A 17,128-nucleotide genomic window follows, 5' to 3' on the forward strand; every position below is an offset into this window, starting at 1 on the left:
ATACCCTAAAATTGGTTTTCTTGTGCCTTAATTTTAATAAACATCTAACCAAGTAACAGGACCTAGATTTACATAATCTTCCCATATTGAATATTATATAGAAGTAATATTACTTTATTTTGCAGTACAATTCCTGGTTACTTTATAACAATGCTTTGAATATTTACCCTTTATATGACCTGATCCTGCATCACTGAAGTCAATGGGAGTTTTGCCACTGATATCAATATGTGCAGAATAAAGCTCAAACATATTCTTCTCCAGGATTAAATAAATCCTTCATCCATGGGCAGCACTGAACTACTGGCTTGGGGAGGCTAGCCCCCTGCCCATGCCTTCTGCCCAAGGCCCCACCCGCCTGTCTCCCCGTCAGAGCCCCCCCACGGCCACCAGCCCCTGCACTCTCCCTCAGCACTGGGCAACATGAGCACCGGCTCCAGTTGCCTGGAGCCATGGGCCGTCTCCCCACATCTAGCCCCAGCCCCAGCTTGGGGCCCGGCCACAGGGGAAGAGCCACAAAGCACCGTCAGGAAACAGGAAAGGGCCCAGGGGCAGAGCATGGACAGCGCAACACAGGGCTGTTTGGGGAGGCTCAGCCTTTCCTGGCCTGTGATACCCGCCACCCATGCCTTCTTCTTCCATTAATAGTAAAGATGTAATATTTGTGCTAAAATAAAGCAAGCAATACACTGTTAAACAGCTATTGCAACCCAGTAATCTTTAGGCTATAAATAAACTACAGGTTGGTTTCCTTCTGCAGTATTATACCATGATTAAAATGCTGAGAATAGTAATTATTTGAATTGGTGTCTCTTATTTTGGTGGGTAAACACACAAAAACAAGCTATTGTTTTCATAACTGATGTTGAAAACTACGCCCTGATCCTGCAGACATATCTGTGCAGGCAACCCTCTTATACATGTATAAAATCCTGCTGGGGTCAGTGAGGCTCTGTACAGGTTGGACTGCAGGACTGGTCTACTACTGTATTATTTGTAGTACATTCCTAATAATACAGCTGTAATCAATCAGTTATTTAATTCATCAGTACTTATAATTTTTTTTGGCAAAAATTCACTTTCATACTGTTAACGTGTAATTGGAGTATGTAGAGGTGTCTGCAAGACTGGGGCCTAAATGATATTTTATTTTCTAGGGGATACTGTAAAATGTGAGTCTCACACTTGTGACTATAAACTTGAGTCACACTAAGTTCTGCACTGAACATTCTATTTAAAAACGTAATTTGTGTAAACAATTTTTAATTTCCTTTTAAATAAGCAAAAGTAGTTACATTTATTTCACAGTCAAGTACATGGTTAAATATGCATTTTCCATTTAGATAGGAACATTGACTGTAAAATTATGCTAAGTTAAAAATTGTCTTGCACATTTTGTAAGTTTAATTAAGTAGTACTGTGTGGTCAGCATTAAAAGTTGAAATCTTCTAATAACTATCTAAATAATACAAATATAGAGCTACAAACAAGCTTTTACAAAACCTAACTCTGTGGGTCACATTGCGGTGACAGCTTCCCTTTAAGGGAAGCAATTTTTAAAGTGTAAGAAGTCCCTACAAACTATTTTGTGTTTTTGGCAGTGGTTCACGTACTATTGTGGGCCGCATTCAATACTACCTGTACGGCCCTGAGGATGTCACATGGGCTGCAGCCCTGTGCTGACTGAGCTGCAAGTGGCCCGCAGACCACAGGTTGAGAACCACTGGTTTATGGCAATAAGTTGTTAAGTAAACCAAGGATTTTCATCTCAGGGAAGTGGAATTCAAGTCTAATCTGTGGTTCTCAGCAAAATTAGACAAAAGATCATGATTTTGATGTAAGAATATATTAGTGGTTTCAGAATACATTACTGTTCAACAGCTTGTTAAACACAATGATGTGTGAAACAAAAGTTTCATTTACAACATGTGCTGAGCTGAACTTTACTAAAATTTAAATGTCTCATTAAACTCATGAATTTAAAATGTCCCAGGAAAGTTATGAATCAGCAGAGTAGCAGATTTTTCAAATGACCTTAAAATTAATCCATGAGAATTTATTTCCAAACGAATGAGATCTGGTACAGTTTTTGTTTTTTACTGTGCAAAGAGTGAGGATGAAAAAAACAAACAAAAAGCTTAAGGCTTTAGAAAGGGATCTAAACTTGAGCGGCAGGTAGGGGTCCTACATCTCTTGTCAGTTATTGCGAAAGCAAGGACAAATGTAGTTTAATGGGGAAGTGCACCACATAACCCCGAACAAACTTCCTCTCAGACTTTATCCGCGTCAGGTAAGAAGATGAGAAGAAAACCGTGCAACAGCAGCAGCACTTGTAACTTCAACTCCACCTCGGAGCTGCCCTTTGAGTGACCTGCGAAGCTGCCGGAGGGCCAAGCAAGCCAGAAATAGTGACAGCCACAGCTGAGGTGGTGGGGGGGGGGAGAGAGCGGGGCTCGTTTGAGAGGTTAGCAGAACATGGCGAGCCCCATTCTCGCAGCGCGGGCGCAAGCAAACAGATCCCCGCAGCCCTCTCCCCGTCCAGGCCCAGGGGTCAGACCTGAGCGCTTAGACCGGGCTCGCAGCTCCAACATCCTCCAGCTCACGTCTGCCAGATGCGACGCCATGGCGCGGAAGAACCACCACTAGTACCGCTCCTCCTCCTCTCCCCGCGCGCCTGCTCCGCTGGGGAGAGGCCGAGGCTCTGTCCGCCGCTGTTACCGGGGCCGGCCGTAAACACGCCCACGACACTGTCGCAAATGTGTCCGTTCAGTCAGTCCGGAAGTGAAGGGGGGATTGTGACGGCCCCTCCCCCCCGCTGCCGTAAGTGATGCTGGCGGCGGCCGCGGCAGGCTGCGGGTGGGTCGGAGGTGCGGGAGGATGGGGTGTCGCTCCTTGTTCGGTCTGTGCTTGCTCCTGGGGCTGCTGAGGGCCGGCCGGGGGCTGCAGAACGTCACCGCCCAGCTCTTCGGGGCTGAGGCCTTCGGGACCCTGGCGGCCTTCGGGGACTTTAACTCGGATAAGCAGACGGACCTGTTCGTGCTGAGGGGCGGTAAGTGCGGGAGGGGCTGGGCCCCTGGGGGACTGGAGCGCGGGTGGGAGGACATCCCGCCCCCCAGTCTCTAGGGCAATGGGGTAGGGTGGGGTGAGGCTGCCCCCTTAGCGGCGGAGATGGGGCACAGTCCCCTGGTTATTGAAACGGCTCGAATGCCGTGGATCGTCTCTTCTCTTCTCTTCTCACACCGCACCTACCTCTGTGGTCTCTGAGCCCCTTAGCTGAGGAGTGGTCGGGTGCACCCCATATGGGCAGGCCCATCAATTCTGTTTATATAACATAATAAGGGAGTAAGTAGTGGGTGTAACTTTTAAATATTAATAGTCTTGATAGTTAGACAAGTTAATTCCCAATTGTATCTATGATCACAAAATAGGGTGTGAATATTAACAAGTCCTTTGGCCAAGGGCTTCTCATCTCTGTGAAACAATACTGACATTTTTGTCTGGGGGAGACTTTTGGACAATATTGTATTATCAGTGGCTTATATTCTAAAGCAAGTCATAGCCTTACCCCACAATCAGCATTATACTGAAGATGCATGTAACAAAAATTGAAGTAATGTTATGTCTTCTAGGGGAATTAGCTCAGGTGGTAGAGTGCTTGTTTAGCATACGAGAGGCAGCAGGATCGATGCCATTGTTCTGTGGGCAAATATAGTGCCCATCTATAAAAAGGGAAATAAGGACAAAACAGGGAGTTACAGATCAGTCAGTTTAACTTCAGTACCCAGAAAGATAATGAAGCAAATAATTAAGCAATTTGCCAATAGCTAGAAGATAGTAAGGTGATAAGTAACTGTCAGTATGGATTTGTCAAGAACAAATCATGTCAAGCCAATCTAATAGATTTCTTTGACAGGGTAAGAAGCCTTGTGGATGGGGGAAGCAGTAGATGTGGTATATCTTGACTTTAGTAAGGCTTTTGATACTGTTTCGCATGACCTTCTCAGAAACAAACTAGGGTAATAGAATCTAGATAGAGCTACAATGGGTGCATAATTGGTTGCAAAACCGTTCACAGAGAGTAGTTACCAGGGGTTCACAGTCAAGCTTGAAGGGCATATTGAGTGGAGGTCCTGCAGGGATCAGTTCTGAGTCTAGTTCTGTTCAATATCTTCATCAAGGATTTAGATAATGGTATAGAGAGTATACTTATAAAGTTTGTGGCTGATACCATGCTTTGTGGGGTTTCAAGTGCTTTGAAGGGTAGGATTAAAATTCAAAATGATCTGGACAAACTAGAGAAATGGTCTGAAGTAACTAGGCTGAAATTCAGTAAGGATAAATGCAAAGTTCTCCACTTAGGATGAAACAATCAGTTGCACACATACAAAATGGGAAATGACTGCCTAGAAGGAGCACTGCAGAAAGGGATCTGGGGGGTCATAGTGGATCACAAGCTAAATATGAGTCAACAGTGTAACACTGTTGCAAAAAAAGCAAATATCATTCTGGGATGTATTAGCAGGAGTGTTGTAAGCAAGACGCAAAAAGTAATTCTTCCGCTCTATTCTGCGCTGATTAGGCCTCAGCTGGAGTATTGCACCCAGAACTGGACACCACGTTTCAGGAACGATGTGGACAAATTGGAGAAAGTCCAGAGAAGAGCAACAAAAATGATGAAAAGTCTAGAAAACATGACCTGTGAGGGAAGATTGAAAAAAATTGTGTTTGTTTAGTCTGGAGAAGAGAAGGCTGAGGGGGGGACATAACAGTTTTCAAGTACATGAAAGGTTGTTACAAGGAGTAGGGAGAAAAATTGTTCTCTTTAACCTCTAAGGGTAGGACAAGAAGCAATAGCCTTAAATTGCAGCAAGGAAGGTTTAGGATGGACAGTAGGAAAAACTTCCTAACTGTCAGGGGGGTTAAGCACTGGAATAAATTGCCTAGAGAGGTTGTGGAATCTCCATCATTGGAGATTTTTTTAAGCAGGGCTTTGAAGCAGAGCACGGAGCAGCTCCGGAGCAGTGGAGCTGCAGGTTTTTGCCTGGAGCTGTAGCGGAGCCGGAGCACAGCTCCAAAGCCCTGTTTTTAAGAGCAGGTTAGACAGACACCTGTCAGTAATGGTCTGTATCAGGGGACTGGACTAGATGACCTCTCAAGGTCCGTTTCAGTCCTACGATTCTGTGACTTTCCTAAGGTGTAGGAGAAATATCAAGCAGTGATCATTTTTGTCTTGCTCCTCTGAGGCTTGAAACCGTTTACAGTATCTTTCTTGAAAGAACTCTTTAAACATACATGCCTAAGAATTTTAAAATATTAAATATTGTAACATCATTTTAATTTATTTTTAAATAAACTTAATGATTGTGAAATGAACTAAATATCTAACTGTGAAGACAGAAAATATGCAACATGGGTTGTGGCAGTGCAAGCTTACTTATTGGTCTTGCTAATGTATCACCCTATTGTGGGAAGAAGCATCTGTGAGGATTGTAGGGTAAATCACTTTCCATTCAGATTTGGCCTTTTCAGACTGCCCTGGGATTGTAGTCTAAGCGAACTCTTGGTGTCAAATTGTATAATAATTTATGATAAGAAAGTCCATCTGCTGGGGTTAAATTTCATTTAGGCCACATAACAGCTGCCAAATTGTAACAATATCCGATCACTACTGCATATTTACATCAGAATCAAACCACTGAAGTTGAGATGAAAGACTTGTTTTCATGCTAAAAAAGGAAATTGGGAAATCATGGATACATAGAAGTGGCAAAATACATAATTTTCTAATCAAATTTCAGTGCTTTTTGCAGATGCCAAACTGCCATGTTAAAAATGGAAGTTTTTGTCCTTCACAGCTATAAGATATTTACCCTGCAAATGACTGGAGTTGTGTTCTGCTCATTCAACTTTTCAGAAAATTGTTCCCAAATATACAATAGCAGCAGCAAAGGTGTGAATTAATTTAGAAGTTTAGTTGGAGTGTTTAAATGTTAGCAGTCCTAAACATGGCTGTATGGAAGTACTCAGCTGGAATATGCAGTGAACACGTTTTATTTTAGAGTTAAAAGGAATACAGATAATTGTGTGATTGTATTAGAAGATATTTGATGTTTGGCTCATTATTTTTCATATATATGTATGTAAACATTAAGGTTTTACATAAGATGACTAACTTATGGTTGCTTTCTGCTGCACAGCAGAATTGTATATGCATGTTCCTCTTTTCTGGTTTGGCATTATCTGAAAAAGTCCATCTAAAATAAATAAGTATTGCTATTTCAAATTGAATTATTTAAAATATCTGAACTTTAGATATCATTGACACAAGGCTTGAAAAATACTAAAATAACACAGCTTTTTTTGGCTAATAGTTATCTGAAGACCAGTACAAAGAGGGGTTGGTGGGCAGGCTGCTACACATTGGAGGTACTGTAACACTAGAGCTCCAGGAGCAGTGCCAGCTCCAGTAATTCTCAGGGTACTTTCGGCAGCCAAGTGTTGCTTCTAGAATACTGTCTTTGGATTGAGTGTCCATTTTCTAGATTAGTTTCAGACTAGAGTGACTGTGTGACACCTTGCTTCCCACTCCCCAAGATATCTGGAAGGAGAAAGAACTTTCTCTTACACCAGAGCTAAACATAAAAGCTGGCGAAACATGTGTCCTACTGGTGGTGGGGGGTGGTGGTTTGTTTGTTTTAACTCTGGCTTTCAAGTTCTATCATCAGAATAGAGAAGAAGTCTAGCTGCTCCTACTGCATCAAGAATATCTAGATTGCAAAGTATACTGGTGCAACGCACTGCAAAAAAACAAAATTAGCACTTCTATCTAGCCAATTTTCAGACCCAACATCTCTAATTCTACTGCAGAAATAGAGAAGAAATCTAGCTGCTTCAGGTATGTCAAATACATCCAGACCCTGGTGGAGCAGTACCACAAAAACCCAGAACAGTCACCTGGATCCTTCTGAATCTAGGCAGTTTTTGCCCCTGTAGTTCCACTGACTAAAACCCAGGATAGCTGCTCTGATAGCTGCTTCAAAAACCTGGATCAAGCATCTGGATGTGACTGGAGCAAGAATGTGGGGGTTTTCGGTGTTAAGTTCACTTCAATTTGAAATGCAGCTCACAGTGCCCTGATGGAAAAACAATATTCCCCTACTACCTCTCTTTTGAAGCAGAAGGAAATTAGACTTGATCACCTTTGAATATTTCTTCGTTAGCTGGGAAGAGCAATTATATTTGGAGGTGCAAACAGTCTCAACCATACCTTGTAAATTTTATGTTCATTCTCATAAAACCAATGTCTAATAGGGTTTATTCATTAATTTAATGCTATCTATATGCTTCCTTTTCAGGCAATGAATTACTTATCTTTCTGGCAGACCAAAAGGAGCCGTATTTTAAACCCAAAGTCAAGTTGTCAATGTAAGTATTGATAGGTAATATCTTAATGATGATGTAATGGAAACATTCATTTTGGTTAAGACTGACTAAATTGGAAGCAAGATTCATTGGGAGCATGATTAGGATTCTTTCTGGGTTGTTTTTTTTTGTCTGTTTAATTGCATGGTTCAGTTTGTCCATAGAATTCAAGTTTAAACTTGAAAGATGAACTTGCTGAATCATGTCATGAAAGGCCATTTGGTATTTTTTGTACTTGCTTAGATTTTATGCATCCTCTGAGAGAAAGTGGGGAAATAAGGACTTTGTAATCTATAGGATTTATAGATACATTTCCTTTTTTTGCTTTTCCTTCTAAAATGGATGAAACAATCTCAGCTTCACTTATTTAATGCAGAATATGGGCCTAATTTCCAGTTCCGTACAAATGCCCACCTATTGTGTGCACAGAAAACTGAATATCCTTATTTACATCTTTCATACGTGCATGTAAAACAAAAGAAGAAGGACTAAGACAGTGAAGGAGAAAAGATGGGGCTTTCTGAAGCTGCAAACTACAGTTCCGGCCCCTACTGCTTAGACATCATGTTTTATGATCTAGCTACTGGGATCACACTAGGTTTCCTTGTGTCTAAAATAGAGCTTTTAAGGGCCTGCAGTGATAAGTTGCTATGGTATGGAATTAGTAAGGTTTTGTAAGTACTGGGGAGTGTGAGAAAGAGTGTATAAGATAGGGTTGGAGAATGTCTGCCAAGACTTAGGGCTAAAACTTTCATCCTACAAAATTTCATGTAATATTACCCATTACAAAAAGAAAATAAATTATTAGTCTATAGATGTTCAATATTTTAGGGGCCCACAGATTTTAATCACACATCCATTTGCACATTTAAATGTTTAATTTTATAATTGTAGAAATCAGGGTGTAATAACCAGTGTGGTTCCTGGAGATTATGATGGTGATTCACAAATGGACGTCCTTCTGACAACACAACCACAAAATCATGTCACTGATGAACTATCGGTTATTATTTTCTGGGGACGCAATCAAACATTAGGTAAGTTGGTGTTACTGTTAAATAATAAAAAAAAATACTTAAGTTATAACTTACTGGACAACATAACTATTATTTGTGTTTATAACAGAAATACTGATCAAGCATCTATAGCAGATCTTCAGTTTCACATCTGCATAAAACTTTGGAATAGAACTACAGTGGCTAGGAGGGTTAAAAAGAGACTGATTTTTTTTTTTAATGGAGTAGCAATAGCCAATTCACAGTTCAAGTTGGAACTATTTTTTTTAATATAAACCAGATTTCCTCCCCCCATCCCCCGCTGCCTCTACCCTCTCCCAACTTCCCCACATCCTTAACAATAATTATTTTTATCCTAGGCTAAAGTTTCTCTGGGGAAGATGCGTAAGAAATAAGATACAGTATTATGAAAATTTACCTCTCCTTCATTTGTCAACATTATCCTAACATTTTTGGGCTCATGACATTTAATAAAATGGTTTGGTTTAGAAATTCCAAGTTTATTCGATTTTTGTTGACCTTGCTGAGAAGCAGCATTTAGGGGGCAGGTTTAGGGAGGGACAGGAACGCTAAAGAGTCTTAGAAGTAATGTTTAAACAGTCAATATTTGTCAAGTATAAATCAAGCTGCTACTGACTTCAGGTACTGTTGCTGCCAGGCGGAGTCAGAAGTGGGGGGAATGGATTGTGAAGTAGCAGACTGGGGAAATGGTTTAGAGCATGTCCAGGAGAGGACATGAGATGATAAGAGGATTTGAGAGGAATATGAAGGGTTGACATGGAGTGAGGCACAAACAGGAAGATGCAGGCCTCCTTGCCAGTTGGCTGAGAGGGGATTCAAGGGACCTTGAGAGCTTGGAGAATGAGAGGCATAGACTGGTGTTAGTGGAAACGTTATATACCTACACGAGATAGAAGGTGTGGAAGATGGAAGGGTGGGGTACTAGTGCACACCCAGGAAGTGGGGGACAGAAGATGGGAGCAAATGGAAGTGCAGGGTGAAAGGAAACAATATAACTGACTGCTCTGAGCAGGGATGGACAGAGGTATGCCAGGGACAGTTGGATGTGGGGTTTGAGAGGTCTGTGGGGGGAGCAGTGCAGGACACCCAGCCAGTTTACACTTCCACATAGTCTTCTCATTGATAATTACTCCTTCCAATTTACCTTGTGCTACAGTCTTAAATAACACAGTGAATCAAGAAAACTTTTCAGGTACATTTTGTGCAAATGTTATATCTGCACATGCTTTTGTCCCAGCAGGTCCAGATTATCCTTATTAAACTCATTTTCACTTGCTTCAATCTACATTTTATTATTAATTTATAAGATTACTAACCTAGGTAGAAATTGACTTTTGTGGTAAGGGTTATTTTTGTAATTTTGTTGAGCCAGCACAAGGCTATGGATAGGTAAGTTCCAGAGCTGGGTCTTTGAATTGCCTTTCTTTTTTGTGCTGGCAGTTAGAATTTACATGGAACTCAAAGCAGTCAGTTATATTGTTTGTGCTGAAGGCTGGCTGTGTTTTCGACAATGGCCGAAAAACAAAATCACTGGCCAAAAAACAAAATCTCTAAATACCTTTGGAAGACGTAAAGTTAATAAAGAATATATTAAAGATGGCTGGGTGTCTTACTGTCACAAAATGTGTGCAATTTAATCAAGTGAATGCTTTTTCTGTTTTCAGATTCTAATCGTAAGACTGTGTTAAATAAAACTTTTCATGATGAGCCTCTAATTATGGAGTAAGTATGTATGACATCTTACCTTGAACAAAACTTGCAGAAATAAATTGGAACATAAATGTTAAATATTTAGTGTTTAAGTGTTTAGTTTGTTAAACAATGTCAAATTAAAACACCAAATATTTTACGTCTGAAATGTGCCCGATACTAAAAACACAACACAAAATCATCCCTGCTGCAGGCTGTCGCATTTCCTTGAGGTGAAGTCTCGTGACTCGCAGCCTCTAGACCAGGCATTTAGGCAGCAATTTACTGTGATCACCTCAACAGATCTGTCTTTAATTCTGTATCTGCAGTCCTGGTCTCTCAGGGACAAGGACAGGGTTAACAAGTGATTAGTGTTCATAAAACACCAGCCAGTGTTCATAAAACCAAGTATTTATTCAGAACAAAAGCATTACAGAGAAAACAATAAACAGCTTACATGCATGCTTACGAGATAATACTTGTCTGCAACATAGGCCCCTAGTAGGTTTCATAGTACTCCAGGTCCTCTCAGGAGGTCTCTATCTCTTGTCATAGTCTCATGGGGGGGTTGGCTTATAAACAAACCGGCTTATGATCGAGTATGTATGGTATGTCATCTTTGTAACCTAAAATAAGCAGCCCTTCTGCACAGCCACAGTGATTAGTGAACTCAAATGTCATGTTTGCTGAGGCTGTTTACTTCAGTGTGTGTTTGTAGGCAAGCTTAGAAGTCATCATTGACCTAGGAGAAGTAGGGTGGGTACCACAACTGATTGGACTTGTGTGGTGATTGTTAAGGTAGGAGGGTTGAGGAGAAAGGTGGAGAGATCTGCTAGAAGGATGGTGGCTGGGAGATAATTAATAAATCATTTTAATAGGTCTGGTTAGAGTAGGGATTGTGGGTGTATTGATTTAAACTTTCCCTTTATCTTTTAGTAGTTTACATTTAACACAGTATTGCACTGTATTTGCTTCCCCCTCCCCCCTTTTGGTGCCTGATGGCATACTTCTGGTTCCAAATGAGCTGTGTGGTTGATCGGTCAGTTTGTAACTCTGTTCATAACTCTGATGATCTACTGTAGTGCAGATTAGAACTGAATCTTCATAGAAGAATGCACAGAATAAAGTTCTTATGAGTCCCAAATACAAAGGGATGATTTATAATAGTCAGACTGAAAATTGTTAATGAAGGATAAGATGACACAGCCTGTTTTTACATTTTCAGCTTCAATGGTGATTTAATTCCTGATGTCTTTGGTGTCACAAACGAATCAGATAGGCCTCAGATACTGATAGGCAGGTAAGCTAAAATGTTTACTTATTTACTAGCATGTAACGTGAATTTTTATATCAATTGTTGGCACACCAACAAGAAGAGACTGTCAGTGTAAGTGCATCTGGTGTACAGACATGGAGCTCTTGTTTTGACCCTCTTCCTCTTGATATCTTAGGAGCAATGTTCTGTGTACTCTGTGGCACATAGGATCTAATTTCTGTGCACTTCTGTGTAATAAACTAGATATTCAGTGGCGGTTTCAAGAACCTAAAACTTGAGTAATGGTGGCTGATATGAGAACGTACATGGTGGTTTCTTGCAGTTATTATGGTGTACAGTGGTAATGAATTCAATTTCACTTATTTTTGTAGAACATAGATGCCAATGTCTTTTTGATTGGCACTATACAAATATGTAAAAAAAAAAAGACTCATCTGTGTACACACTGAAGCCTATAACTTATATTTGGTCTAATACACCACAAGATTCCATTCATGTAAATGCAAAAGAATGTCAGCAGATACCAGTGGGCACTGTTGATTAGGAAACAGACATGAAAAATGTGCAATATTTTTCATGTGCTCAGGTTGAGGCATAAAGTGTGTATATTTTTTACCTATACAGAGGTACACTTGGCTGGTTCAGAGATTAATGGTAAAATATTGCCTAAAGATGAAATTTGTTCCTGATATTGTGTTGCCTGAAACCTTTTGAACAAATTTTAACTGAGTGAATGCTGTTGGTTTTTGTTTATAGCGATTACTGTTGGACTAAGTCTATAATTGTCTTGTTTTCTTTTCCTCTCTTCCACTTACTTGTTGGTTCCTTGTGGAAGTAGTCTCCTATATTAAAATAGGCTGGGGCTCTCTTCTGCACCTTCCGCCTACACTACAGCAAAAAAACAAATGCGTGATATGAAAATGTTAAGTTGTTCCATTTTTTAATTTATTTTATTTGCTTTTAAATATTCAATACTAATTCCCGTGCAGTAATACCTTGTAGAATTTTAGCTTTTGAAATTGCCTTATTTAAGCAAGAGGCAGTTTACAAGAGAACATTTACTTCCAAATTTGTGGGGGGGTTGTTTTGTTTTAAAAGCTTTATTTGACTCGTTTTTAAATACTGTTAGGTGGGTGTGTTGATGTAGGGAGAATGTATGCGTCAGAATTAACAGTTCCATATTTATTCAGATACAGTTTATATCTTTCTTTTCCTAATCTTATATATTTGCAGGGAAAACAACTTGACTTAATTATCCCAAGACTGTTCTCTAACCTTTTTATTTTATTTATTTATCTTTTTTTTTTTTTAGGGGTTTCTATAGCACCTATCATTACAGTATCTAATGTTTACCAAGTAAAATATATCTGCATAGAGAAACTATTATGTATAAGAGAGTATATGCCTAGGGTCTTGAATGGTAGATATATGGGGTGAGTAGCCTCTTCCCCCTTCCCCCTCCCATGTTACCCAGGATAGACGCTATATTTAGTGTGCCAGTTCTATAAGAGCTATTGCAATAATGTCATCTCAACCTGGGAATCATACCCCCAAATACTTCAAGCTTCAAGAAAACTAATAGTAAAGAACTGAATTCTTTTTCTTTGGGAATTTAGATAAAAAACCTCAAGCTTCAAGTGAAGGCCTGTCTTAAAAGAACAGAGATCTAGCAAGGAAGAGAGATGCATTTTTCCTCAGAATTAGCACAGCAGTGAAAAAATAAAAGCCCTTTCCTATATCTGTATAACTGCAAACTTATAGTTGTGTGTCTCATGTTTTAGCATTTCAAGAGCAGTGGAACAGAATATGAATCTCTTTAATAAAAAGCTGGTTTCACTACAAGACTTGCTAGTGAATACTGGAATAAAAAATTGAACTTGATCTGGGATTTCTGGTTATACCCTGAACAAAGGACTTTCTTTGGTGATTAGAATATGTTGTAGACATGGCTAATACAGTAAAAGCAGGATAAAAGAACGTGCATCCCCATCAAATGGTAGAGACAGTTTAAAAAAAAAATGCCTATAGGGAAAATGAGAATGAGAAGTTAGCTAAGAAAACCAATAGTAAATAAATGGTATTCTTTTTCTTTGGAAATTTAGATAAAAAACCTATTTGGCACAGTATGCTCTCAGATACTTAAAACATGGTCCTGGTTCTGAGCTTCAGAAATTGGAGGAGCAGCTCACAGACTGTTCACCCTTCCAAAGTGCTAGTTTATATATCCTACCTGGTGAAGAAAAGGATCACTTGAGCTAGTAATATCTACTGTGACTGGGACTTACCAGGCACATCAATTGGAGTCTGGGTTACTAGCATGACCCTTCCATGAACAACTGTTAAGTAGGGTATGTAGGGCCTACACTTCATATTCTTTACCAAATTATATGTGGAAAGTGTTCTGGTTTCTAGATAGAGGAACCTCATTGAAGATAGAAAGTCTGAAGTCTCTATAGAATAGAGATCTCTATATTAGGCAATTAGGCTCAAACTCAGAATTTACACTTTTACCTTTTACAAGAGTATGGTACAAATTGGAAAGATAGCAGAAAGGGATTTTAAGGGAGAATTGAAGGAGGAAAGAGAAGCTACATGGCCTATGTGATCAGGGAATTTTTTCTGGGTTTAGGGGACTGCATGCATGGGGACCAAGGTGATTATTGGAGGTGAACATGAAGGAACTGTGAATATTAAAAGCAGCTGCGTGTAGGTCATGACTAGGAAAACTGGGAGATGATCAAAGATGTAGGTAGAGGCAAAATTGTATAAAGCTTAGAAGGTAGAATAAAGTTTTTGAATTTGAAGCAGAAAGAGAGAAGTTAGTGAAAGGAGGGGTTAGAGTTGGCTGAACCATGTGACTTTTGGTTGTGACTGGAGAAGTGCTAGGAAAGACATGCAGCACAGAGAAGGCTTGAATAATGTAATTTGTTTCATATTTACATCAGATTCATTTTGCACATTACATTACTCATTCATACTCAGATCAGATTCATTTTGTACTTATTCTGTTTTTAAAATCCATAATTACTTAGTTTATAACTTAGAACAAGGTATTAAACATGGGGTTCTCAAACTGGGGGTCGGGACCCCTCAGAGGGTTGCAAGGTTATTACATGGGGGGTCACGAGCTGTCAGCCTCCACCCTAAACCCTGCTTTGCCTCCATCATTTATAATGGTGTTTAAATAGAGGCTTGCTATGTGAAAGGGGTCACCAGTACAAAAGTTTGAGAACCACTGGTATAAAACCAACAACTTTTGGGTAATTAACTTCACAAATTTAAAACTAATTAACGATAAATGCATTAAAATTCTCTAGACAGTCCTGCACTTAACTTCAATGAGTTGAGTTCATCAGAGTTTTGTGCACATAAAAGTTGAAGAACTGAAGCATTAAACTGGTTGGCGATATAAGCTAATGTTCTTCTTGCATGGTCCATACTGCACCTTGTAACTTGCAAAACTCTTAACAACCAGAGTTCCTGGACAGGGACGGCTTTAGGAAGTGCGGGGCCCAATTCGAACATTTTTGGCGGGGCCCTGGCAGGGATGACTAAAAAAAAAAGCCTTTCATTTCTTCCTTCTATTATTTACTTTCCATAACTATATAAATAATAAAATTATGTATTATGTACATTGATTCATATATGCTGTTGATTGGTTATTAATGAACGCCGTTTCACATGTGTGGGTTACCGCCAATCCCTGGGGGTGTGCACATGTGTGGGTCCCAGCTGCTCCCTGCCCTCCCTCACTGAAGCAGGTATGCAGGGTTACTGCCCTGGGAACTGCAGGGCAGCAGTGGACATGGGGCTGGTTGGAGGCAGGGCAGGGGCTGACTGGAGGTAGGGTCTGGCTGCAGGCAAGGCAAGGGGTGTGGGGCTGGCTGGAGACGGGGGTGTGGGGTGGGCTGGCTGGCTTCAGGCAGGGCCGCAGGGGAGTGCAGCAGGGGTTGTCAGGGCTGGAGACAGAGGATTGTGGGACTGGCTGGCTTCAGGCAGGGGGGTGCAGCAGGGGTTGGCTGGAGACAGAGCAGGGGGTGCAGGGCTGGGTGCGGGCAGGGGTGTGTGAAGGGCTGGCTGGCTTTGGGCAGGGCCACAGGGGTGTGTGGCAGGGGTTGGCTGGAGACAGGGCAGGGGGTTTGGCAGGGGCTGGCTGTGGGCACAGGGTGCAGAGCTGGCTGCAGGCATGGGGGGGCAGAGCTGGTGCAGGCAGGGCAAGGCAAGGGCTGCAGCAGAGGCAGCTGGAGCCCTGGCCCTTTAAATAGCCCCCAAGACCCCCTCTATCCCAGGGCTCTGGGGGCTATTTAAAGGGCCCGGGGCTCCCCTGCTTCTACCCCGCCTCAGACCTTTTAAATAGCTGCGGGAGCCCTGATGAATGCATAGGGGCAACCCGGGGCTCCGGCGGCTATTTAAAGAACCGGGGTGGCAGAGATAGCTGGAGCCCCAGCCCTTTAAATAGTCCCCGGAGCCCCCCGCTACCCCAGAGCGCCAACTGGGAGAGCGGGGCTGCAGGGTAGGGCTTGCCGCACTGCGGCCGAAGCTCCAGCTGGGGCCGCGGGGCTTGCCGCACTCTGGCCGGAGCTCCAGCTGGGGCCGCGGGGCTTGCCATGCTCCAGCCGGAGCTGCAGCTGGGAGAGCGGGGCCACGGGGCTTGCCGCGCTCCGGCCGGAGCTGCAGCTGGGAGAGCGAGGCTGTGGGGCAGCCGCTCTCCCGTCTGCGCTTTGGTCAGGGGAGCGGGGCCACAGAAGACCCCGGAGCAGAGAGACGGCAGCTGGAGTAAGTAAAAAAAACAATTAAAAACGTGCCAAAGGTGCAGGGCCCGATTCCCAGGAATCGGGCGAATCGGCTTAAAGCCGGCCCTGTTCCTGGATTACCCAAATTAGCTCTGGTTCTCACTTCTACTTCTCTTCTGCAGGATTCCCGAGATCTGCAGAAGGTGGGGGAGTATCAAAAGTTATGCAGCAGAAAAGCAGCAGAGACAGCCCACTCTTGTGTGCGGCTCAGGATTTCCTCAGGAGAGGGCTATATATGCTGCTTTTCTTCTGTGAACTTTAGCCCATCACAGTTTTCTTTGTGAACTCTTTTGAGCTCAGCACATGAAGCTTTCTATGTGAATTGCTAGTAGCCTGGTACATGAAAAACCCCCAACCCATTGTATATTTTCTTTTTTCTCAATTTTTTTTTGAAGTTTTGTGGGCTTTCTTAACTTACAGAGAATATTACAGTAACAAAACAGTAATAATACAGTAATATTACATGTGTTTAAAAATGTGGAAATGACCAGCTAAAGTAATTTGTATAAACATTCTAGTACATTTAAATATGCAATATTTAGTTTGTACCCAACAATTTAATTTAAAGTTTTAATTTTCTAAAGAGAATTTGACTGACTGTGCAATTGATACTGCATGATTAGTATAAAGTTTATTTAGTTTGGGTGTACTTACTTTAACTCAGTAAAATGGAAAATTTAACACTTTGCCTGCACAAAGGTTAAGGGGAATACCTGTTGAACAAGTCTTAACCTATTTAGAAAATCAAGCTGTATTCTCTGCCTATTATATTGCTACCCTGTACAGATAACATATATCACCTAACTCATTACCAGTGGAAGAAAAGAAATAACTGCAAAACAAGATTCTACAATCAGAACATAGATAGCAACTTGGTTTGTGAAAGTAGAAATGAACACATTTCACTCTTT

At 41.4% G+C, this 17,128-nt stretch overlaps 2 protein-coding genes across 8 annotated transcripts in view; one reads left to right on the plus strand and one right to left on the minus strand.

Moving 5' to 3' along the window:
- PHKB (phosphorylase kinase regulatory subunit beta) overlaps positions 1–2,703 on the minus strand; it is a 187,166-nt gene extending 184,463 nt beyond the window's left edge. For 4 of the 7 annotated variants that reach the window (XM_039503735.1, XM_039503733.1, XM_039503738.1 and 1 more), the window contains exon 1: positions 2,558–2,701. Coding sequence is in view for 2 of the 7 variants with exons in the window: in XM_039503740.1 (XP_039359674.1) it covers positions 2,372–2,379; positions 2,558–2,624 (75 nt within the window). In the remaining 5 variants the exon portion in view is untranslated. Of the gene's footprint in view, positions 1–2,371; positions 2,380–2,557 lie in introns of all 7 variants that reach the window. The other 3 variants (XM_039503740.1, XM_039503736.1, XM_039503739.1) reach the window with 3 other exon arrangements.
- A 120-nt stretch (positions 2,704–2,823) lies between these two features.
- Positions 2,824–17,128, plus strand: part of ITFG1 (integrin alpha FG-GAP repeat containing 1) — a 198,166-nt gene continuing 183,861 nt past the window's right edge. The window contains exons 1-5 of the mRNA XM_039503755.1: positions 2,824–3,049; positions 7,356–7,425; positions 8,317–8,459; positions 10,124–10,181; positions 11,374–11,448. Of these exons, the coding sequence (XP_039359689.1) occupies positions 2,878–3,049; positions 7,356–7,425; positions 8,317–8,459; positions 10,124–10,181; positions 11,374–11,448 (518 nt within the window). The 5' untranslated portion in view covers positions 2,824–2,877. The remainder of the gene's footprint in view (positions 3,050–7,355; positions 7,426–8,316; positions 8,460–10,123; positions 10,182–11,373; positions 11,449–17,128) is intronic.

Source organism: Mauremys reevesii, linkage group 16 (assembly GCF_016161935.1).
Source record: "Mauremys reevesii isolate NIE-2019 linkage group 16, ASM1616193v1, whole genome shotgun sequence".
In the NCBI taxonomy this organism is placed as follows: Eukaryota; Metazoa; Chordata; order Testudines; family Geoemydidae; genus Mauremys; species Mauremys reevesii.